The following is a 25496-nucleotide window of genomic DNA, read 5'->3' as shown; positions in this document are numbered from 1 at the left end:
TGAGGAGAGCAAAGGCTTTCAACAAAACTTTTGGGGGTATTCTTTGGCTACCACTGTAGGCAGAATCCCATGATTCTGGGCTGCTCTGTATACATATGAGTAATGAAGAAAATGAATCCTTCCTGATACTTTTTTTTGATATGTATGTTCCTACCAATTCCTCTGGTGACTACAGATGGGGGGTAGGGTCTCATAACTTCCATCCAAAGTGTTTTGGAGAAAAGAAAATACTCCAGGTCACTAGCCAGAAGAGTGTGAGTATCACTTTTGGGAAGCACCCTGCAGGTTTCTCCTCTTCCTGTAAGTATGATGGTGCCAGAAGAGATAGTGTGTCACATGATGAGGGCAAAGGTCGAGATGGATAACACAGGGGTACCATGATGCTAAAGCATGGCTGAAAGGTGCAATTTTAAAATCTTCCTCTATTTGACTAGCATACTGGCTAATGTAGCAACAACTTTCTTCTCTGGATTTCTATAGCAGTTTGTATAGACACCAGCACACAAAAACCATTCACTTCTCATTGTTCTTTCAATTTCTGTCTCTTAATCTCATTTTTTTTTTTTTGTCTTTTGTCTTTTGTTGTTGTTGTTGTTGCCATTTCTTGGGCTGCTCTCGCGGCATATGGAGGTTCCCAGGCTAGGGGTCGAATCGGAGCTGTAGCCACCAGCCTACGCCAGAGCCACAGCAACGCAGGATCCAAGCCGCGTCTGCAACCTACACCACAGCTCACGGCAACGCCGGATCGTTAACCTACTGAGCAAGGGCAGGGACCGAACCCGCAACCTCATGGTTCCTAGTCGGATTCGTTAACCACTGCGCCACGACGGGAACTCCTATTGTAAGCATTTTTACAAACCTTAACATAGTTAATAGCCACAACAACATTAAGAAATAGTCTGTTATTATCGCCATTGTAGAGATGAGAGCAATGGAGAGACCAAGAGCTTAAGTTAGTTGTCCAAAGACCAATGACCAAGATCTAGTAAATGTCAGAGCCTCGGTTTGAATCTAGATGATTTTTGTTACAGCTCCCATGCACTTAACATTGTAAGTCTTCTGTTGTCAGAACTATAGATACTAACCATAGTCATATCTTTCTCAGGAAGCATGAAGAACTTACTTGGGAAACAGAAGACAGATTTTGGAAATATATGTGAGAAAGACCAAGGATCATGCAGAAAGAAATGCAGAACAGAGGAAGTTGAATTACACTACTGTGTAAATGGCAAAAAGTGCTGTATGAAATCGTATTCAACCATTATTCCTAATGTAGTAGAAGAAAAGATTAACTGGCCATTTTCGGGCACCACAAGTCAACCTAGTTACTGAAGATTGTCAGCCTTTCCTCCCTTATTAAAATCTTCCTGTCAAGTTTTTTTCACTATAAAATTTCATTCCAACCTTCTATGTCTGTCTTTTGCTCTATGAAGATTCATGATTAGAGGAGGTAAATTGAGTGGGAGCCATAGAATTTGGTAAAAGGCTCCACTCAAAAAAAAGCAAATAAAATGTTGGGATAGTTCAGTAGGTTTAGAGGGTACAGAAGAAGGGATATTATATTACATCTTGATATTATATCTTGCTTGCTGACCACAGTGTGTGAAAAAGAAATGAGCAGGCATGTCACAAATTTGGGTCTCTAAATGGGCACTAAACATATGGCAAGGTGTCAAAACTTATTAGCTATCATGTAAAAGTCAAGTAAAGCATTAGTGAGATGTTACTTAGCATATACCAAAAGGCTGAACACATAGTAATTCCATATGTTGTTAAGTATGTGGAGGAACCAGAATACCCATATATCGTCGATAGGTATATAAATGAAAAATTGAACATGTATATTTCATATGCTTTGCCATACCCATTTTAAGCATATGCATAACAGTAATGAGTTCATATGTTCACCAAAAGGCATATGCAAAATGTTCATAGAAGCATCATCTTAGCTCTAAAGTACATCAACAATAGAATAAATATACTACATTAAAATGACAATTAATAGACAATTTCTCAACACAATAACAGGGGTCAATCTCAATTACACAATGATGAGTAAGGAAAACCATGATTCCCTTTTACATAGAGTTTAAAAAGAATAAAAATAGTTACATCACATTAGAAATCAGGATAGTGATAACCTCTGCAAAGGAAAATGAAATAAACTTCGGTAATGCTGGTAGTTCTATTTCTTGACCTGGGCATTTTTTACATGGGCTTGCTAATTTTGCGATAATTCATCAGACTGTATACTTATGATTTGTGCACTGTTTTATAGACATGTTATACTTCAATTAAAATGATTATTTAAAGAAGAGAGTTAGGGTTATGCCCAGAATTCTCTGCAAAGCTATTCACATCATGCTGACTTCCAGTTGGTATGGCCCTATTATTTCAGGGCATGGCTTTTTTCTGAAACTTCTTAGTACACAATTTAGTCACACATCTATCCAGGAGAGGAAGGCTTTATCCTACATCTTTTCAGTTAAGCAGAGGTAACAAACTTTGAAATTTCAATGTATTAATATATCAAATATTTATTTTTCACTCAGAAATTAAGGCCTCAAAGTGAGTTAATAATAAAAATAGTATATTTATTAAGATGAAGATGATCTATAAACAAAACTCTCTGTCCCTAACCAAGATTGTAAGAAGGCTACAAATTCTTCCCCTCCCAGAAGCCATGCCCTTGTGATAAGATTTTGCATATCCTCTCATTTAGAGGTACCTACTTGATTGTGGTCTTGGCTAGATGAGTTACTTGGGCCAATGGGGTATTAACAAAAACAATACAAGCATAGGCTTGAAAAGTCCTTATGCACTGAGTCTCAAACTATTGCTGAAACCTCTCAATAGATTGTCAATAGTTTGACAAGCTATCATCATCATATTTTATTTTAATGATTTTTAAACATGGTTTATTTAGTTATTTGAACAGATTTATAATCACTGCATTGAGGGTACAGAATCAAGACGGTGGAGGAGTAAGATGTGGCACTCACCTTCCCCACAATCACATTATAAAAAAAACATTTACATGTAGAACAATTTGCATAGAACATCTACTGAACACTAGCGGAACCACTCAGACTTCCCCAAAGAGCAAGAAACCCTCCACATAAGTGAGTAGAACAAAAGGCAAAAGAGAGAGAGAGACCAGGATGGGACCAGCTCTCCTGAGAGGGAGCTGTGAAAGGAGTCCACACTCTGGGAGGCCACCTAACTGATAGGGAGATCAGCTGGGACAAAGAGGGAGCCTCAACGCCTTGGAGAAAAGCTCAGCAGGACTGAGGAGGGCAAAGCAGAGAGAGAGCAGCACAGATCATCGGTTCCACATTTCTACCACACAGGACACCATGGCCTGAGACACTCTGGTGGGGGCTGGGCTCTGAGACTCAGCCTTTGGAGGTCAGTTACAAGGAAAGGACTAGGGTTAGCTGTGTGGAGACAATCTGAGGGGCTAGGAGTCAGTGCACCATTGGCTGGGGAGAGGAGTACCACAGCCAGGTCAGCAAAGGAGGAGATCCAGGCCTGCAGGAGAAGCAAGATACCATTTTGGGGGGACTATCAGAGGACGAGGGCTAGGATCACTATAGGAATATCTTTCTCTGCATGCACGGCTATGGTCAGTGGGTGCAAAGTGCTACAGCCATTTTGGACTCCTGAGGTGAGCACAGCCTTCTACCACTGAAGGTCCTAAGAATATGGGTTACCACTGAGGAGGGCCTTGCAACTGAGCACCACACTTTGCCCTCACTTCCGTGGGGACACCCACACCTTGCTGTTGTTGCTGCCGAAGTCTCTGGGTGCAGCCTCCACATCCCTGAGGACCTAGCACTAGCTACAGGCCCTGCTCATTGCTCCATCTCTCCGGAAGCACATGCAGGCAGTACACTGGAACACCCTCTATCAAGGGGATAACAGTCTGTACACACTGAGGAAAGAGACAGCAAGCATCCAAACCAAAAGTAGCCCTCATGCCAAAAAAAAAAAGTTATACACACACACACACACACACACACACCGTAAGCCCTCACAAGCTACTTATAGGTGCTCTCCCATATAAATAGCCCTCCTTCAAGACAAGATAGTCATTTTCTCTAAACTCAGAGAATAAAAAAAATATAAGCAAAACAAGGACACTCAGGAACCACTCCCAATTAAAAGAACAGGAGAATTTCCCTGAAGGCAAAAAAAATGAAATAGACCTCTGCAGTCTAACAGATGCCAAGTTCAAAAAGGAGGTAATGAAAATACTGAAGGAATTAAGAGTGGATATGAACAGTAACGCAGATTATTTTAGAAAGGAAATAGAAACTATAAAAGCCAAGAAAAATTAGAAAATTTATTTGCAGAGATTCAAGCTGAGTTAAAGGCATTGAAGAGAAGAATGAATCATGCAAAGGAAAGAATAAGTGACTTGGAAGATAGAATTATGGAAATCACCCAATCAGAACAGAACACAGAAAACCAAATGAAAAAAACATGAAAGCGATATAAGAGATCTGTGGGATAATATAAAGCAGGCCAATCTATGCATAATAGGAACTCCAGAAGGAGAAGAAAAATAAAAGGGGGTTGAATATATACTTGAAAAATTACAGCTGAAAATTTACCAAATCTGAAGGAAAAAGATATCAAGACACAGGAAGCACAGACGGTCTCAAACAAGTTGAAACCAAAAAGACCCACACCAAGATATAATATGGTAAAAATGGCAAAAGTTAAAGATAAAGAGATGGTTCTAAAGGCAGCAAGAGAAAACCAAAGAGTTAATTATAAGGGGTTTGACCCCAATAACTCTAGAAGCTAATTTCTCTACAGGAGAGCTATAGGCCAGAAGAGAGTGGCAAGATATATTCAAAGTTCTAAAAGGGGTAAATTTGCAGCCTATAATACACTACCCAGCAAGTTTCTCATTTAAAACAGAAGAAGAAATAAAGAAATTCCCCAACAAACAAAAACTAAAAGAATACAGCTATATTAAACCCATTCTAAAAGAAATACTGAATGATCTCCAATGAATGTGAAAGAAGTAAGAAGATATAGGATGGAGAAAATCACAATTGGAAAGTAATCATTTAAATAAACCAGTATACAGATCTAAAAGGAAAAAAAACTGTTGGTAAAAGTGATGATAAACACAAGAAACAGTGAAAGGATAAACATGAAGATGTAAAAAAGGACATCAAAATCATAAAATATGTGGAAAGAGAGTAAGAAAATCTAGACTCTTTTTTTAGAATGCGTTTGGGCCTATATGACTATCAGGCTAAAGCAAGCAGATATAGGAAAGGGTTAATACACTTGAAAAACAGGGCAACCACAAATCAAAACCAAATAACACATTCATAAAAAAAGAAGAGGACAAAAGCAAAAAATAAAAGGAAATCATCCAACCAAAAAAAGGGAGGAACAAAGGAAAAACATAGAATCAACTGGAAAACAAGATTTAAAATGGCAATAAATATGTATTTATAAATAATTACCTTAAATGTCAATGGACTGAATGCTCCAATCAAAAGACATAGACTGGCAGACTGGAGGGGGAAGAAAGAGCCTACAATATGCTGCCTACAGGAGACTTATCCTAGAGCAAAGGACAAATATAAATTGAAAGTGAGGGGATGGAAAAAGATATTTCACGTGAACGGAAATGACGGGAAAGTGGGAGTTGCAATACTCATATCACAAAATAGACCTTAAAACAAAGGCCGTAAAGAAAGACAAAGAAGGACACTATTTAATGATAAAAGGATCAATTCAAGAAGAGGATATTATAGTTGTCAATATATGTGCCCCTAATATAGGAGCACCCAAATACATACAACAAATACTAACAGACATAAAAGGAGCAAATGATGGGAATACAATGAGTAGGAGATTTTAAAACCCCATTCACATGAATGGGCATATGCTCTAGACAGAAAATCAATAAGGCAACAGAGATCCTAAAAGACACAATAGTTAGGCTTAATTGATATTTTCAGGACATTACATTAAAAAAAAAACCATAATATACATTCTTTTCAAGTTCACATGAAACGTTTTCAAGGATTGACCACATACTGGGGCACAAAACTAACCTCAACAAATTTAAATGTATAAAAATCATTTCAAGCATCTCCTCTGACCACAATGGCATAAAACTAGAAATCAACCACAGGAAACAAATGAGAAAAAACCAACCACAGGAAACAAATGAGAAAAAACTGACTACATGGAAACTAAACAACATGCTACTAAAAGACAAGTGGGTCAATGAGAAAATCAAAAGGGAAATTCAAAAATATCTTGAGATATATGACAATGAAAACACCATTCAAAATCTATGGGATGCTGCAAAAGCAGTTCTTGGAGGGAAGTTCATAGCCATAAGGGCCTTCCTCAAAAAGAAGAAAAATATCAATTCAACAACTTAAACTACCACCTGAAAGAATTAGAAAAAGAAAAACAAACAAAACCTAAAGTCAGCTGAAAGAAAGAAATCATAAAGATCAGAGAAGAAATCAATAAAATAGCGACTCAAAAAACAACAGGAAAAAATCAATAAAACCAAGAGCTGGTTCTTTGAAAAGGTAAGCAAAACTGACAAACCTCTGGCCAGACACCCGAGAAGAAGATAAAGAGAACCAAAATTTAAAAAATGAGATGAAAATGGAGAGATTTCAATGGACACTTCAGAAATGCAAAAAACCATAAGAGAATACTATGAACAATTATATGCCAAAAAACTTGACAACCTAGAAGAAACGGACAACTTTCTAGAGACATGTCTGCCAAAACTGAATCAAGAAGAAATAAATAATTTGAACAGACTGATTGCTAGAAATGAAATTAACATGTAATAAAAAACACTCTATACAAACAAAAGTCCAAGATCAGACGGCTTCACAGGCAAATTCTACAGAACATACAAAGAAGAATTTTTACCCATCCTTCTTAAGCTTTTGCAGAGTATTGAAGAAGAAACACTCCCAAAGACATTCTATGAAGCCATCATCACCCTAATACTAAAACCAGACAAAAATACTACCAAAAAAAGAAAATTATAGGCCCATATCTTTGATGAATATAGACGCAAAAATTCTCAACAAAATTTTAGCCAACTGAATCCAACAATGTATAAAAAAGATCACATACTGTGACCAAGAGTGATTCATCCCAAGTTCACAAGGATGGTTCAACATATGCAACTCAATCAATGTCATACTCATACACCACATTAACAAAAGAGAAGTAAAAATCCACACGATCATCTCAACAGATGCAGAAAAAGCATTTGACAAAATCCAACATGCATTCATGATAAAAACTCTTACCAAAGTGGGTATAGAGGGAACATATCCTAACATAATCAAAGCCGTTTATGACAAACCCACAGCCAATATAATACTCAATGGAGAAAAGCTGAAAGCCTTCCCAGTAAAATCTGGAACAAGACAAGTATGCCCACTCTCACCACTTTTATTCAACGTTGTATTGGATGGATGTCCTAGCCGCAGCAATCAAATAAAAGGAAAAAAATGTTTCCAAATTGGAAGAGGTAAAGTTTTCACTCTATGCAGATGACAGGATACTATATGTAGAAAACCCTAAGGACTCCACACAAAAACTACTCAAACTGATCAACAAATTCAGCAAAGTAGCAGGATACAAGATTAACATTCAGAAATCGGTTGCATTTCTGTATACTAACAATGAAATATTAGAAAAGGAATATAAACATATAATATATTTTAAAATTGCACCCCCCAAAATTAAATACCTAGGAATAAACCAGGCCAAAGAGATGAAAGACTTATATGCCAAGAACTATAAAACATTAAACAAGGAAATTAAAGAGGATTCAAAGAAGCGGAAATATATTCCAAGCTCCTGGATCGTAAGAATTAATGTTGTTAAAATGATCATACTACCCAAAGCAATCTACAGATTGTAATGCAATCCCTATCAAATTACCCATGACATTTTTCACTAAACTAAACAAACCATCCAAAAATTTATATGGAACCATAAAAGACCCAGAATTGCCAGAGCAATCCTGAGGAAAAAAACAACCAAACTCTCCCAGACTTCAGACAATATTACAAATTTACAGTACTCAAGATGGTGTGGTACTTGTACAAAAACAGATGTACAGACCAATGGAACAGAATACAGAACCCAGAATAAACCCAGACACTCTTCAACAAATGAGGCAAAAATATAAAACGGGGAAAAGACAGTCTCTTCAGCAACTGATGCTGGGAAAACTGGACAGCTGCATGTAAATCAATGAAACCAGAACACACTCTCATACCACGCACAAAAATGAACTCAAAATGGCTTAAGGACTTAAATATAAGACATGACACCATAAAACTCCTAGAAGAGAACATAGGTAAAACAATCTCTAACATCAACTGTACAAATGTTTGCTTAGGTCAGTCTCCCAAAGTAATAGAAATAAAAACAAGTATAGGAGTTCCCATCGTGGCGCAGTGGTTAACGAATCCGACTAGGAACCATGAGGTTGCGGGTTCGGTCCCTGCCCTTGCTCAGTGGGTTAAGGATCCGGCGTTGCCGTGAGCTGTGGTGTAGGCTGCAGACGCGGCTCGGATCCCGCGTTGCTGTGGCTCTGGTGTAGGCTGGTGGCTACAGCTCCGATTCAACCCCTAGCCTGGGAACCTCCATATGCCGCGGGAGCGGCCCAAGAAATAGCAACAACAACAAAAAGACAAAAGACAAAAAAAAAAAAAAAAAAAAAACAAGTATAAACCAATGGAAGCTAATCAAACTGACAAGCTTTTGCATAGTAAAGGCAACCATTAAAATTTAAAAATGAAAAGACAACATACAGAATGAGAAAAAGTAGTTGCAAATGATGCAACTGACAACAGCTTTATCTCCAAAATATACAAAAAACTCATACAACTCAACAACAAAAAAAAACCCCAAATAACCTCATTGAAAAAATGGGCAGAAGACCTAAATAGACATTTCTCCAAAGAAGACATGCAGATGGCCAACAGGCACATGAAACAATGCTCAACATCACTCATTATTAGAGAAATGCAAAACAAAACTACATGAGGTACCACCTCACACAAGTCTGAAAGGCAATCATTAATAATTCTACAAATAGCAAATGATAGAGAGGGTGTAGGAAAAGAAGGGAACCCTTCTACACTGTTGGTGGGAATGTAAATTGGTACAACCACTAAGGAAAATAATATGAAGGTTCCTCACAAAACTAAAAATAGAACTATCATATGACCCAGCAATCCCACTCCTGGGCATATATCTGGACAAAACTATAATTCAAAAATATACATACACCCCTAGGTTTATTGCAAAACTATTCACAATAGCCAAGACATGGAAGCAGCCTAAATGTCCAACAACAGATGAATGGATTAAGAAGATGTGGTACATGTACACAATGGAATACTACTCAGCCATAAAAAGAACAAAACAACGCCATTTGCAGCAACATGAATGTAACTAGAGATTCTCATACTAAATCAAGTAAGTTAGAAAGAGAGAAAAATACCATATGATATCACTTATAAGTGGAATCTAAAATATGGTACAAATGAACCTACCTGCAGAACAGAAACAGACTCACAGACATGGAGAATGAACTTGTGGTTGCCAAGGGGGAGGGGGAGGAGTAGGATAGACTGGGAGTTTGAAGTTGGTAGATGCAAATTATATTTAAAATGGATAAGAAATAAGGTCTGCTGTACAGCGCAGGGAACCATGTTTAATCACTTGTGATAGAAATGATGGAAAATAATATGAGAAAAAAATGCATGTAATATGTATAACTGTGTCACTTTGCTGTACCGCAGAATTTGACAGAACATTGTAAATTTTCTTTAATAGAAATTTTTTAAAAAATCAACTATAGTTCAAATTGTTTTAAAAGACAACTATATGGCATGATGGGTGTGCTAATTAATTATGTATACATGCACTGAATCATCACAATGTTATCTTAAATATATGCAATTCTTTAAAAATTTTTAATGATTTTTATTTTTTCCATTAGAGTTGGTTTCCAATGTTCTGTCAATTTTCTACTGTACAACAAAGTGACCCAGTCACATACATCCTTTTTCTCACATTATCCTCCATTACAAGTGACTAGATAAAGTTCCCAGTGCTATACAGCAGGATCTCATTGCTTATCCATTCCAAATGCAACAGTTTGCATCTTAAATATATACAATTTTTATCTGTTAAAAAAGTAAGTAAATAAAAAATTCCTTCTGGAGAAAAAAGGAATAAATATATATCTTAGGGAAAGTAGAAGAACTGTTTAAGTGTTGTTTACAAAGAAGCATGAGTCTAGTTTGCAAGAATAACCTTCTCAGCAAAAGGGAAGCCTATAAGAAGGGCAAGAAACAGATTAATTCCTAAGAACACAAATGGCTTGTGAGATCAATAGTGGGAATTTTTTTTTTCTTTTTTTGTCTTTTTGCCATTTCTTGGGCCGCTCCCTCGGCATATGGAGGTTCCCAGGCTAGGGGTCTAATCGGAGATGTAGCTGCCAGCCTATGCCACAGCTCACTGCAACGCCGGATCCCAACCCACTGAGCAAGGGCAGGAATCGAACCCACAACCTCATGGTTCCTAGTCGGATTCGTTAACCACTGCGCCACGACGGGAACTCCCATAGTGGGAATTGAAAGGGGACTACCAAGATGAGTAGGGGATTGTCCTAAAGGGAGTTTAGAACTGATTCTTGTAATCGCTATATAGCTTTTGAAGGGCTTGGAAAGAAAAACAAAAATGTCAGATTCGGGTTTTAGAAACTATGCCCTGGCAACTACATGGAAAGATTGGAGTGAGTCAAAGGCATAATAGGAGAGAAAACAATCGATAAGATGGAAATGTTACAGAATGTGTGCATTAAGCTGCTAGGGCTGCCATAACAAAGATCCACAGTCTGGGTGGTTTAAACAAAAGAAATTTATTTTCTCACAATTCCAGAAGCTGAAAGTCCAAGATCAAGGTGTTGGTGGGTTGATTTCTTCTAAGAACTCTCTCCTTGATTTGTAGACATCCATCTTCTCTCAGCATCTTCTCATAGTTTTCCTCTGCAGTGTGTCTGTTTCCTAATCGCCTTATAAAAATGCCATAGTAATGGATTAGCACTCACCCTAATGACCTCATTTCAACTCAATTACCTTTTTAAATTGCCTCCTGATCCTATCTCCAAATGCAGTCGCATGCTGAGGTACTGGGCATTAGGACTTCAATATACGATGCTTTTTTTTGTTTTTTGCTTTGCTTTTTAGGGCTGCATCACGGCATATGGAAGTTCCCAGGCTAGGCGTCTAATTAGAGCTGCAGCTGCTGGCCTACACCACAGCCACAGCAACACAGGATCCCTAACCCACTGAGCAAAGCCAGGAATCAAACTTGCATCCTCATGGATACTAGTGGAATTCGTTTCTGCTGTGCCACAATGGGAATTCTGAACTCGGGGATTTCAAGGGGACACAGTTCAGCCCATAACGATAGGCAAGGGAAGATGATGTCTGAATTAGAATAGCAGAGGCAGAGGTGGGGAATAGGTGTTGGAGGCAGACATGAAAGGTCTTTGTGGCTGACATGGTAAGTGGAGGTAGGTCGGAGGAGCAGTGAGGAAGAAGGTGTATTTTAAGATTATGGCTTGAGTGCTTAACGTGAGAGAAATTCTTTATTGCTTAGTATCTTTTCATTCACCACGTCTTTGCCCACCAAAATAGCATCTTCTAAAGTAGTAGGTAGAGAATGGATTTTCACCATAATTTGTTTTATTTTACTTTATTTTTTTTTTTCTTTTTATGGTCACAGCTGCAGCATATGGAAGTTCCTGGGCTAGGGGCCGAATCAGAGCTGCAGCTGCTGGCCTACGCCACAGCCACAGCAACACTGGATCAGGCCACATCTGTGACCCTACGCCATGGCTTATGGCAACACCAGACACTTAACCTACTGAGCAAGGCCAGGGATCACACCCTCATCCTCATGGACACTATGTCATGTTCTTAACCCAATGAGAAACAGGAACTCTGATTTTCACCGTAATTTAAAGAGTGAAGATGACTTTGAGTTGAAAAGCATATAGAGTTTATAACCGAGACAGTTCCTCTTCCCAACTTCTTTTGTGGATGGACAAACTGAGTAGTAAGTTGACTTAGTCACATCCTATTAGCACATCTCTATTTACCCAGGACTCTTTTCACTTCTTGGGGATTGTGAACCTGGAGTCATGTTTACGTGATTCTCTAAGACTTCTGGGTCTATTTGTGGGTGTAATTTCTCTTACTAAACATACATTAAAAATTTAGTTCAGAGTTCCCGTAGTGGCTCAGCAGTTACAAACCCGACTAGTATCCATGAGGATGTGGGTTCAATCCCTGGCCTCGCTCAGTGGGTTAAGGATCCAGCATTGCTGTGAGCTATGATGTAGGTCGCAGAGGCAGCTTGGATCTGGCATTGCTGTGGCTGGGGTACAGGACAGCAGCAACAGCTCCAATTCAACCCCTAACCTGGGAACTTCCATATGCCTTAAAAAAGGGGAAAAAAAAAAAAAAACCTTTAGTTCAAGAACAGGTAGCTTCTAGTATTATCTTCAGCCATTGTTGTGATCTGGGTTGGGATGGAAGTGTTGATTAGCATCCCTGTGCCTAGGTAACCTGAGATCCAATCTCTAAGCCACTCCCCAGATATCCCGAGGACATCCTGTAAGTTTTGGGATATGAAAGTTACCTCCTACTATTACAATGGGAAAAATGAAAGAATAGAATTGAAAGTATCTGAGAAATGGGTTAAAGGGTTAGAAGCTGCCATTATGTAATGACGTACTTTGCTTCAGACTGTGTTCTCCAGATAATTATGTCAACAGAGGCTAAGGATAATTTTTCAACTTTTAGACCAGGTGTTGGCCTCTGAACTAAGATCATCTCTTAAATAGGAACGACTTCCTCCTTAACTGCAACTGGTGATAATTTCTATTTGTGCCCCCATATACCATTCAGGGCTGCCATTGTTACAGGCTTTAACCACACAGAGGCTTTACAAATTTTTCCTATTCACCACACTTTCCACATTAAGAAAGTAGGTTCTGGATGGGAAGAGCAAAAGGATGCTTTTCTTCCTGCAACAATCATGATCCACCTTAAGGAAGCATAATGTCTAAGCTCAGGCATTGAACTAGATATGTGCTGTTTGGGGCAAGTCACTTAAACTCTCTGTGACTTCGTATCCTCTTCTGGCCAAAGGACATAATACTATTTCCTACCTCATGGAACTATTGTTGGGGCAAAATGGGGTTATGTATGTCAAGTGCTTAGAACGAGGCATGGGACACAGTAAGTTCTTGGTAAAATTGAAGGCTTTTGTTTTTGTTTTTGTTTTGTTATTGAGTTTGTTTGTTGTACTATTTTCCCCTTTGGTTGGGGCAGGAATGATTGCCTCCTAGGCAGAGGGCATGCCAATCTTTCAACAGCCAAGTATGATTAAGTGTTTGGAATAAAGGATAAATTCCAAGAGTGGGACAGTTGAGGCAGAGACTTGCTTGAGTTAAAGCTTGAGCTCAAGAAGCAAAAAATGACTTGGGGGTAACACTGACTTATATCCAGAGTCGAGGATGAAACATTAGATAATAATGTGTGACCGAGGTGGAATTTCCACTAGCTTGGACATTTTCCATCTTTAGAGATCCAGAAGCACCCAGTTAGAGGCTTAGGAATTCAGGATTCAGACTTTATAAAATTATTTCGCCATGAGAACTGATATCCCAGTTATATCCTGGGGTAATCTAGGGATGTTAGGCTACAAAGAACTAGAGAGACAAGAATGATAGCCAGAATAAGTGTATATTTTTTTAATGGATCAAATGAGGACCCAGGTATCCTGGGTATCCTTAGATACTAAGGCCCCAGAGACCATGCAGATGACCTGCACAGCTATCTCACTGACTCATTGTGATAACTGCCAAAATTCCCTTGTCACAAGCCTTAGCTGTACTTGCCACAAACCTATATGCTGTCTCTTCTTTCTTGGCGAATTCCAGTGATGTATGCTTTACCGCAGGGATGCAGCAAATCATTCTGACCACACATTTTCCTTTCTTCTTCTCATTTTCTTTGCATTGTTTCCTGCATCTCCCAGTTCCATAACCGCACGTTCTGGCCCATCCATCTATCAAAATAAAGACATGAATAAACAAATATGTGAAAAAGTAAAGACCATTATACTAGAGATGTTGGTAATTATGGTAAAATGGTTCCGATGAACTATTGAAATGTAATGGCATTTTGGGGTATATTAAATAAAGTTGTGCATAGCGAATTCTTACTGCTGGTCTCGACACGCGTTACACATGAGTAGTTATTGTCCTGCCTCCTTATATTTTCATCTCCGTCATTTTTCTCAGTCCCATTGACACTGGTTCCTCCTTGTCCCCAGATCTAGATGCTTGCCAAGGAATAGGACTATGCCTTCAACTATCTGGTTTTTTCCTTCTCCATTCATTATTCATTCAACAGTGTTTTGCTGAGCACCGATTATGTGCCAGGCACTGTTCTAGTGCTTGCCCCAGATGATGTATAGAGCAGGACTTTGAACACTGGATGATTAATTTATATGGATTATCAGCAGGCAGATATTCTTAACCCTACATAGGTCAATAGAACACAAAGTGTAGACCCAGCTTCCTCAGTGGAGAGATCATAGTATCTTGGTTTAAATTACAGATTACTTCTACTTGTCTCTTCCCACCCCCAGCTCCCCTCCTGGGAGATAATTCTCAATTCTTTCTTTCTCACTAGGACATTTGGACAGGAAAAAAACAGAGTCAAGATGACTGCACTCCTTCTTCTGTTCCAGTTGCCCTCCCCAGAGTTTAAGGCAGGCTGAAACCAACTCAAGATTAGCCCACAATTACCTTCATTTGCTTCTAGAACAACTGAGTGATTGACAAATACTTTCAGTTTGAAAAGCTGATCCAAGAGAGATCAGCAGTGACCCAAGGGGAAATCATGGAATTAAAAGCCATAAACTTTTAGAATCCCTGGGAAGTACAAGTTGAAAACATTTTTGTTAGAAAATTACTTAACACTTGACTGGAGTTCCCATCGTGGCTCAGTGATTAACGAATCCGACGAGGAACCATGAGGTTGCAGGTTCGATCCCTGGCCTTGCTCAGTGGGTTAAGGATCCAGTGTTGCCGTGAGCTGTGGCGTAGGTTGCAGATGCGGCTTGGATCCCGTGTTGCTGTGGCTCTGGCATAGGCCAGTGGCTACAGCTCCGACTAGACCCCTAGCCTGGGAACCTCCATATGCCACGGGAGCAGCCCAAGAAATGGTAAAAAGACCAAAATAAATAAATAAATAAATAAAATGACTTAACACTTGACTATGAAGCCTGTTGTATTTTAAAGTGTTTTGGTCATGTTCAATCTGGAATCCAATATCTTCTGTCCTAGCCCCAGCTCCACACCTGAGCCTATTTACAACCTCTAGGTATCTAAAATCAACCTACAAAATTTTCACTGTATGTACTAAGACTTCCTCAATTGATTTAAAGGAACATTCAAAGCCAAACAACACTGGAGAGGCAAAGTAAAGGAACGGGTTACTACAAGAGGTGGTAGAGAAATGCTATCCACTAGAAGTGACAGATGAGACCATTTTGACATGTGGGACAATGATATTAAGGACACTAAGGATTTGAGAGCTGCTTTTGCGTAAGGAAGGGGCTTCATACAAGAAACCCTGGCATATTCATTATAAGGCTTCTCACAAGAGCTGAGCCTCCCCTGTGAGCTGTCCTCACTCCCACACGTGTTTAGTTTCCCAATGATTCTATGAGTTGGACCCCATTCTTACTCCCTTTGCCCTCCTCCCCATGGTCTGGTTACCTGGGGAAGCCTGAGCGAGGACCACAAGGACAGCTAAGGCCAGGAACAAGAGTTTGATGTATCCCAAGAGGGGTGAGGAGTGATCCAGCAGCATACTGATTGTGGTTAAGGAAGGTAGGTTTTCACCCTGTGTTTTATTAACTTGGGTAGGGCTGAGTCATGGACAATAAATCAAAGAAGGGCAGAATGTTCCACCACCCAGGACATCAGCTTATAGGTCAGAAGTGTAAATCGATCATCTGGTGTCCTTCTCTAGATATCATCTGGGAAGGTGGAAGGCATTAGCAAAGGACATATAAGTCCTACAAAAGTATGATGGAGAATAGACGCACTGTCCAGGAAGGCCTTTCTACTTCTCTCCTTGGGTAGTTTAGCCCCCTCCCTTTCATTCTTTCTTTTTTTTCTTTAATGACCTTTATTCCTGATGGAGGTCCCAATCACTTGTTCCCTGCCTCTACAATGTATAGGCTACAGGGTATCTTAAAGTTTATCCATCTATTCCTATACCTCACCATAAATTTTTTAGCACCTTACTCCGCTGCTGTTTTAAAGAGATGCTCATAATATACATATTTTTGAAAGGCATTTCAAATAGTCAAGCATTCAAATAGTTATTCTCCTTAGAGTTTTTCAAGGTAAGAATAAAACATTCAAGAATTTCATTATGTCACTCATTATACCGGTCCACATTTTTGTTAGATGAAGCCATGAGTCCACTGAACCAAGAAATAAACATCAGGTTGTCTTCAATAAGAAAGCTGGTCAAGAATTTAATTTATGATACCATACTAAAATCCAACTTTTATACAGTTTCACCACTGAAGGACAGCAACATTTGTAGGTGTTATTTAATTGGGAATGGCAGGAGCCTTAGAAAAATAATTAGCTCATTAAGGCAGAGTTCTCTTTTTTTTTTTTTTTTTTTTTTTTTTTGCAGCCACACCTCCCTTACATTCTTATAGCCTCTCTGCTTCCTTTTTTTCTGTCTTAATGTTTATCAGGATAAGTTGGAACTAAGCATTTTTCTAGTTCATCTCCTTTATGGGACTGACACGGTCAGGGGCAACTTTTAACAGAAAGTCAGACCCCTAAAAGTAGGGACTGGCTGTGATTTCTGTGTGTCCAGTCTGTTGCAGTGAATTTGTTGGAAAGAATGAATGAATAAACATACGTACGGCATTTGCTTATGTCCTGATAGACCTTAGATTTGGTTTTTCTCAGCTAAGAAAATACAGGCCCACAAAATAGAAGAAAATTACCTAGGATCACACTCTAGGCAAGAAAGAAAATCCTGAGAGCCCTCATAACCCAACTCACAGTCCAGCTCTTTTTAACTCTGTGTTTTCTCCTCATTTTCTACCCAAATCCTTGATATTAGCTGCTTCTGGGCCTTTCTTGGACTCTGGCTCTGAAGGACAGACCAACAGGAGTTCCCGTCATGGCTCAGTGGTTAACAAATCCGACTAGGAATAGTGGGGTTGCGGGTTCGATCTCTGGCCTTGCTCAGTGGATTGAGGATCTGGTGTTGCTCTGAGCTATGGTGTAGGTCGCAGATGCAGCTCAGATCCTGTGTTGCTGTGGTGTAGGCTGGCAGCCACAGCTCCAATTAGACCCCTAGCCTGGGAATCTCCATGTGCCACGGGCACGGCCCTAGAAAAGGCAAAAAGACAAAAAAAAAAAAAAAAAGAATAAACTAACAAAGCAGGTAGAGAAGGAGACCCTGCCTTGACTCCATCAAGAAGTCTGTCTGTGGGTCCACTGGATCTTCTTTTTTGGATTCTTGCTCTGTCTTATGGTTATTTACTCCTTTTTCATGGGTCCAGTGTTCTATTATACTCCTCCCCAGGTAGTCTCCAGGTCTTAGGTACAGACTGATGGGCTTCAGGAGGCTATTTTGCCCTTGCTGTCTTGTTCTCTAGGAAAGCAGCGAGCATAAAGCCATCCACCGAACTCTCATTGTCTGTCCGTAACTATGACAAGAACTGTATATACCTGGCTCCATAGGATCCTCACAGGATTCCTGACAGGTGCATGTGATTTGCTCAGGGTTACACAGTGCTTAGAGTGAGGCGTGACTTCAGCTCTGGTTTACCTGTTCTCACCACACATGTTCTTTTCTATCCTGCCAGAGGATGGATGGCTGAGTAACGATGGAAGAAAATCCCTGTTTAAACCGAAAAGCTGATGGGCTGCAGAGAGTTACCATTGTTTTCTTCTGAAAAGCCATGTTCTGTGCAGGCCTAGAGGGCCGAACTGGAAGTCTTGGCTGGAAATTGCAGGTAAGTGGAAAGAGCACTGCTTTTATTGTGCTCTCTAGATGAGATCAAGTGAGGAGTGGCTATGGGTGGATGATACATGGTTTGTATAAGTTCTTTTACTATTTAAAAAGCCACTTAGGTGGTAAAGGGTTAAGTTCTTACTCTGACCTCTAGGCACATAACAGTACTTAAAATTAAGTCACTTATGCCTTTAGGTCTTTGCTCTTTTTCTTTTTTTGTCTTTGTTGTTGTTGTTGTTGTTGTTGCTATTTCTTGGGCCGCTCCCAAGGCATATGGAGGTTCCCAGGCTAGGGGTCAAATCGGAGCTGTAGCCACCGGCCTACGCCAGAGCCACAGCAACGCGGGATCCGAGCCACATCTGCAACCTACACCACAGCTCACGGCAACGCCGGATCATTAACCCACTGAGCAAGGGCAGGGACCGAACCCGCAACCTCATGGTTCCTAGTCGGATTCGTTAACCACTGCGCCACGACCGGAACTCCAGGTCTTTGCTCTTAAACTTAAGTCATTTACCAGCACTGTGACTGTTTTTCCAAGAAGGAAGATGGGATAAAGTAAGACAAGAAGATGGGATAAAGTAAAGAAGGACAAGATGGAGTTTTCAAGGAAACATGTCTTGCGACATCTTTAAGCTCACTGGAAAGACCTCTGATGGCGGGGAGCCAAGAAAATGCAGGGACTCAAAACAAGGACCTTGCCTGATGGCAAAAAAAAAACCCTGAAGGCAGGTTCCTAACCAAGGAAGGGAGCTCCCCTGAATGGTACAAGCCGAAGGTGGGCTTCTGGTCAGGATGAAAGGCTGCCTGCCTGGTACAAGCCGAGGGCAGGCCTCAGGTTACACAGTTCTCATTTTGATGTAGATGGGGAAGAATTGGGGCTTTCCTGGGAAAACAATTTTCCATGTTTACGCTGGAGAACATGGATTGTTTCTCGGGTGACCTAGTCTTTCCCGCTGTTTTATTTGTTATTCAGTTTTCCTCAGTCTTTCCTGATTATTTTCTTATTATTCTTATTTCCCATTCTTATTTTCCTGTGGTGATTTGTGATTTAACAAGGTTACAACAATAATATAATAAGAATTTCATCCTGAAGGACTTTTCCCTATTTCAATCCAACTTAGTTAAAACATAGTATTTATCTATTAACTAGTTATATAGTAAACTTTAGAGTTAGGATCTTAATGAGGTTCGTAAAAGTTAGACATATATTATCCAAAAAACCTAGCTGTGAGTTTTGTCTTTGATTTTAAAAGCTTTTAAGTGATAGCTAGTTTAGTTAAGTTGGTTTATATTTACTTACGCTATCTCCCTGCCATAACGCTTTGAAGATAAGCACCAGTCTACAAACAAGGTTGGTGAATGCCAAATTCTTGTGTCTATGGCCTCTTCAAAGTACTCACTAAGTTTAGTTAAGATAGAGATCTTAAAACAGGATGCATAGCTGCTATACCATGTAATAGTTAACCAATGTACTTTTAACACTGTGGTGTAATCTGTAGTGAAAAACTGTCTGTATAATCAACCACTATTGTCAATAAAGTTTGAGCAGTCCAGCACCCTGAAAGAAGGGACAAAGAGGCTGTCTCCAATGCAAAAGCTGATGCCATCCATCTCCAATCGGGAAAAAGTGTACACTCCCTGGCCGCCGGAGCTGGCCTCCGGCAACATCTCATGATTGAAACCATCTGGAAGCAGTTGGACAGAATGGGAGACCTGGTGACTCCCAGTGTCCAAATGCTGCAAACTGAGTCTACATGGTGACGTCTCTCAGATTCAGCAGGGAGGACTCCTGAATTGGCTGAATATGGGTCTATTTACTAGGCACAGTTCTAGGGACTGGGTCTAAGAGAAGAAAGTGACATCCTACCACTCTGATAGGGAGAGGGATAAACTATAATGCTAGGTGGTGACAAGCGCTGTAAAGAAGAATAAAGCAGGGAGTTCCCGTGGTGGCTTAGTGGAAATGAGTCTGACTAGTATCCATAAGGACACGGGTTCCATCCCTGGCTTCACTCAGTGGGTTAAGGATCCAGCGTTGCCGTGAGCTGTGGTGTAGGTCGTTGCCGTGAGCTGTGGTGTAGGTCACAGATGTGGCTTGGATCCTGAGTTGCTGTGGGCTGTGGCATAGGCTCATGGCTACAGCTCTGATTCAGTTCCTAGCCTGGGAACCTCCACATGCCATGGGTGCGGGCCTAAAAAGACCAAAAAAAAAAAAAAAAAAGGCAGGATAAGGGAGAGAGAATAACATGACATATGGGGTGTGTATGTGTGTGTGTGTGTGTGTGTGTGTACACATATAAAACAATTTAAGGAAAGACTCTCCAGGAAAGTGACATCTAATAGAAAACTACATGTACTGAGGAAGTAAGCCACAAGGAAATCTAGAATCTTCCAGGCAGAGAGAACAGCAAGAGCAAAGGCTCTTAGGGAGGAAAGTGCTAGATGTCCTGGAAAATGCAAAAAGTCAAATGTGCCTGGAGTAGAGGGAGTGAGCAAACGAAAAGAAAAGAAACTAAAATCACAGAGGCAGGCACAGCTGTAGTATGTCAGATATTACAGGGCTCTCTTAAGGACTTTGCTGTTTATTTCATAAGTGCTAGGGACTTGTGACTTACATTCTAAGAGATCATTCCAATCTGAAAGTTTGTTTTTGTCTCTTTGTCTATAAAGACATCACTTTCTCCGTCTGTTAGTAAAGTATTTGGGTGAAAAAATGTTTTCTGGAATGTGTCCTGCCCATGTCACTGGAAGTATATGTTTTTTGTAACGTTTGGAGTGCTCATTTGAGAAAAAAAAAATCACTAAATCTTGATCTGGTGATTTTACAGATAATGTCACTTAAAAATGTGATGACAAGAAGATTTAAGAAAATGGCTGATGGTTTCTATTAAAATATTAAGTGAAAATACTACAGTCTATAGTTAAGGCAAGACATTGTAAGATGATGTATAAATGGCTAAAATTTGGCTACAAAACTGATAAAGACGATTCTTTGTAACAGAAAACTGAAGCTCAGAGAGGTCAGTCGACTTTCTGAAGGCCACACAGCTGGGAAGTCATGGCATCACGTACGGGACTTTAAAACCCACCTGACTCCAAATCCATTACTCCTTATGCAAAAGAATACTGTCTTACCAAACACATAAATCTTCTGGCTGTAACTATGTCTGTATTTGTTTACTTTACTGACTTTTTATTTTGGAATATTTATAGATTAACAGGAAGCTGCAAAGATGGTAAAGAAATCCTGTGTACCTTTTACCCAGTTTCTCCAAATGTTACATTTTGAACAACTATAGTACAATATCAAAATAAAAAATTGACATTGGTATAATATGTATGTACATTTCAATATCATTTTTCCACAGGTATTGTTAGTGTAAGCAAATCAATATACAGAACTATCCAATCACCACAAACATGTTCTTTGTGCTGCTCCGTGATAATCACACTCAACCCCCTACTTCCTCAGCATCCCTAACCCCTGGCAACTAGCAATTTGTTCTCCATTCCTCTAATTTTTATTGCTGCATAGAATTCCATGGTATGGATTACTGTAGTTTATTTAACCACTAACTTATTTAGAACATTTTAGTTGTTTCCAGATTTGGGTTATTACAAATAAAGTTGCTAACAACATTTGCGTACAGGATTTTGTAAACATGGGTTTTCATTTTTCTGAATAAACACCTAGGGGTTTGATCACTGGATTCTATGATCTGTATAAATTTAGTTTTTGAAAAAACTGCTAAGTGTTTTTCAGAGTGCCTGCACCATTTAACAGTCTCACCAGCAACGTGTGAGAGATTCAGTTTCTTATCAGCATGTGATATTGTCCTGGTTTTTAATTCCAGTTGTTCTAAGAGATATGTAGTATGGAGTACTACCTCATCCTGATCTTAAATTGCATTTCCTCAATTGCTAGTGATATTGAACATCTTTTCATGTCCTTAATTCGCCATCCATGTGTCATCTTCAGGGAAATGTCTGTTCATTTCCCTATTTTCCAAGTGGATTTTTGCTTTTTAATTGTTGAATTTGGAGGTAATTTGTAAACTCTATGAGTTCTTTGTTGGATATTTATTTGCAAATAATATCTCTCAGTCTGTGGCTTTTCTTTTAATCCTTTTCATGTTTTTTTATTCATTGCCTCCCACAGTCATTTTTTTCTTTTTTATGGTGAAAACAAGATCTACTCTTAGAAAATTTGAAGTATACAATACAATATTGTTAACTATAGTCACATCATGTACCATAGATTTTCATCATTTATTTGTCGTGCATATCTGAAACTTTGTACCCAAGGGCCAACATCTTCCCATCTCCCCCTCCACAAGTCCTTGTAACCACTAGCCACTCTCTGCATCTATGACTTTACTCTTGAGATTCCACAGATAAATGAAATCATGCAATGTTTTTCTTCCTTCATCTGGCTTAACATCATGTTTTTCAGGTTCATGTATGTTGTCACAAATGACAGATTTCCCTCTTTTTAAAATGCTGATTAATATTTCATCATACACACACACACAAACACACACACACATACCCATCTCTTTTTTCTTTCCATTATCTGCCGATAGACATTACAATGTTTCTATGTCTTAACTATTGTGATAAACACTGAAATGAACATGGGATTGAAAATATCCCTTCAGGATGGTGATATGATTACATTCAGATATAAGCAGAAAAGGGATTGCTGGATCATATGATAGTTCTATTTTTAATTTTTTGAGGACCCTCCCTACTGTTTTCCATAGTTTCTGTACAGGATTTAATAATATTATACTCCACCCATGAACACAGGATATCTTTCCATTTCCTTGTTTCTATGATTTCTTTCCACAGTGTTTTATAGGCAAAACATTCTCTGACATAAATCACAGCAATGCTTTCTTAGGTAAGTCTCCCAAGGCAAAAGAACTAAAAGCAAAAGTAAACAAATGGAACCTAATCGAACTTAAAAAGCTTATGTGCGGCAAAAAAAAAAATCTACAGAAAAGGAGAAATTTTTGCAAACAATGCAACTGACAAAGGCTTCATTTCCAAAATATACAAACAGCTCATACAACTCAATAACAAAATGCCAACCAACCCAATCAAAAATGACGGAAGACCTAAAAAGACATTTCTGCAAAGATGACATACAGATCGCCAACACGCACATGAAAAGATGCTCAACGTCGATAGTTAAGTCAAAACCACAATGAAATATTAGCTCATGGTCATCATTAAAAAGTCCATGAACAATAAATGCTGGAGAGGGTGTGTTGAAAAGGGAACCCTCCTATGCTGTTGGTGGAAATGTGAACTGGTGCAGCCACTACGGAGCCAGTATGTAAGTTCTTTAAGAAACTAAAAATAGAGGTAACATATGATCCAACAATCCCATGCCTAGCCATATATATGGAAAAAACTCTCATTTGAAAAGATATATGCACCCCAATGTTCATAGCAGCACTGCTTACAATAGGCAAGACTTGGATGCAACATAAATGTCCATCCACAAATGAATGGATAAAGAAGTTGTAGTATACATACAATGAAATACTAGTCAGCCATAAAAAAAGAATGAAGCAATGCCATTTGCAGCAACATGGCTGGACCGAGAGATTATCATTCTAAGTGAAGGAAGTTAGGAAGAGAAAGACAAATAGCATATGGTATCACTTATATGTGGAACCTAAAATATGATGCAAAGGAACTTATATATAAAATAGAAACAGACTCACAGACATAGAAAAAAACTTACGGTTACCAAGGAGAAAGGGGAGTAGAAGGATAAATCAGGAGCTTGGGATTAGAAAATTTACACTACTATATACAAAATAAACAAACAAGGTCCTACTGCATAGCACAGGGAACTATATTAAACACCTTTATTTATTTATTTATTTATTTATTTTGCCAATTAGGGCCACACCCACAGTATATGAAAGTTCCCAGGCTAGTGGTCCAATCAGAGCTATGGCTGCCGGCCTACAACCACAGCCACAGCAACACACGATCCGAGCCGCATCAGAGACCTACACCACAGCTCACCACAACATGAGATCCCCGGCCCACTGAATGAGCCCAGGGATTGAACCAAAATCCTCATGGATACTAGTCAGATTTGTTTGTGATGCATCACAACGGGAACTCCCTGGCTCACTGCATATTTAGATCTTCTTTGATTTCTTCCACCAGAGCTTTTCCAATTTTCAGCACACGGATCCTAAGCATGGACTGTGAAGTGATTCTCTAAGGATTTCAGTTCCCCTGGGAGTGATCGTAACCAGTCATCGTCCCCTCAAAATTCCAGTTTCCACACGTTCATTGCTAATACATGAAAGTGTGATGCAGTTTTGTGCCTTCGCCTTTTACTCTGTAACCCACCCGAGATCACCCGTCAGTTCTGCTGGGACTTGTTGATGAAAGGTCATTTAACAGTCAAGAAGAAAACAGCGAGTTTTACTCAAGCCACACTGAGGATTACACCCCGGGAGACAGACTCTCAGAAGCTCTGAGAGCTGCTCTGCCTGTTGGAAGTCCAAGGCACAGTCGTGTGCATTTGGGAGACAAAGGACCATCCATCAAAACGACGGATTGACGTCTTGCATAAAGTTCCCCAGAGATACACAGTCCAGGTAAAGGCGAACAAAGCGAGCAGTGAGCCCTTGTGACTCCTTACAGCGCTGGGAAAGAATGCTAATCTCAGAAGCTGCATTCCTGGCATCAGAAGAAAGAGAAGAAACTGATCTTGATGGCTGGGCAGGCATTCCCATCTCTGAGGAGGTCTGGTTAATGTATGATGCAGACACACTTTGCAACTGAACGGGGAGGGAGGTGGCCCTAATGGACACACACAGAGAATTCTGTGTTTAAATTTCCCTGTCCTGCGTTCCAATATACATTTTATTTCCTCAGGCGGGCTTCTTTTGGAGGGGGTGGTTTTTCACTTAGATAGTAACCATGTCATCGGCAAACACAGACAGCTCTTTCTTCCTTTTCACTCCGTATGCCTTTCATTTCTTGCTTTCTTGCAACCACCACCGCTTCCAATGGCGTTAAGGCGAAAGCATTCAGTCTTTGACCATCACGTGTGATGGGTTTGTTTGGTAGATGCTCTTAATCAAACGGAGGTAATTCCCTTGTATTTCCTAACTTGCTGAGAGTTTGCATCAGGAACTGATGACTGATCTTGTAAACTGCCTTTTCTGCAACAGCTGTTGTGCTCACACTATTGTAATGATTTCCCTGTGGATATGGTGGGTTACAGTGACCACCTTTGGCCTGTGAAACCAGTCTTGCCTACTTGAAATAAATTCC

At 39.6% G+C, this 25496-nt stretch overlaps 2 protein-coding genes across 2 annotated transcripts; one reads left to right on the top strand and one right to left on the bottom strand.

Annotated features, from left to right (window-relative positions):
- On the top strand, nt 981–1458 carry LOC692190 (preprobeta-defensin 108-like; the record flags this gene model as incomplete). Its single annotated transcript, NM_001040641.1, is given in 1 exon segment — nt 981–1458. A coding segment is annotated over 1 exon segment (222 nt). The 3' UTR covers nt 1333–1458.
- Nucleotides 10942–16059, bottom strand: DEFB115 (defensin beta 115). The gene is made up of 3 exons (XM_013983165.2): nt 15902–16059; nt 14019–14181; nt 10942–11113 (listed from the first exon to the last, which is right to left on the bottom strand). Exons 1-3 carry the CDS (start codon nt 15993–15995, stop codon nt 10969–10971), a joined length of 402 nt encoding a protein of 133 aa, XP_013838619.1. The 5' UTR covers nt 15996–16059; the 3' UTR covers nt 10942–10968.

Source organism: Sus scrofa, chromosome 17 (assembly GCF_000003025.6).
Source record: "Sus scrofa isolate TJ Tabasco breed Duroc chromosome 17, Sscrofa11.1, whole genome shotgun sequence".
Lineage (NCBI taxonomy): Eukaryota > Metazoa > Chordata > Mammalia > Artiodactyla > Suidae > Sus > Sus scrofa.
The sequence above is the reverse complement of the archived record's forward strand: the minus strand, read 5'-3'. Positions and strand labels throughout refer to the sequence as shown.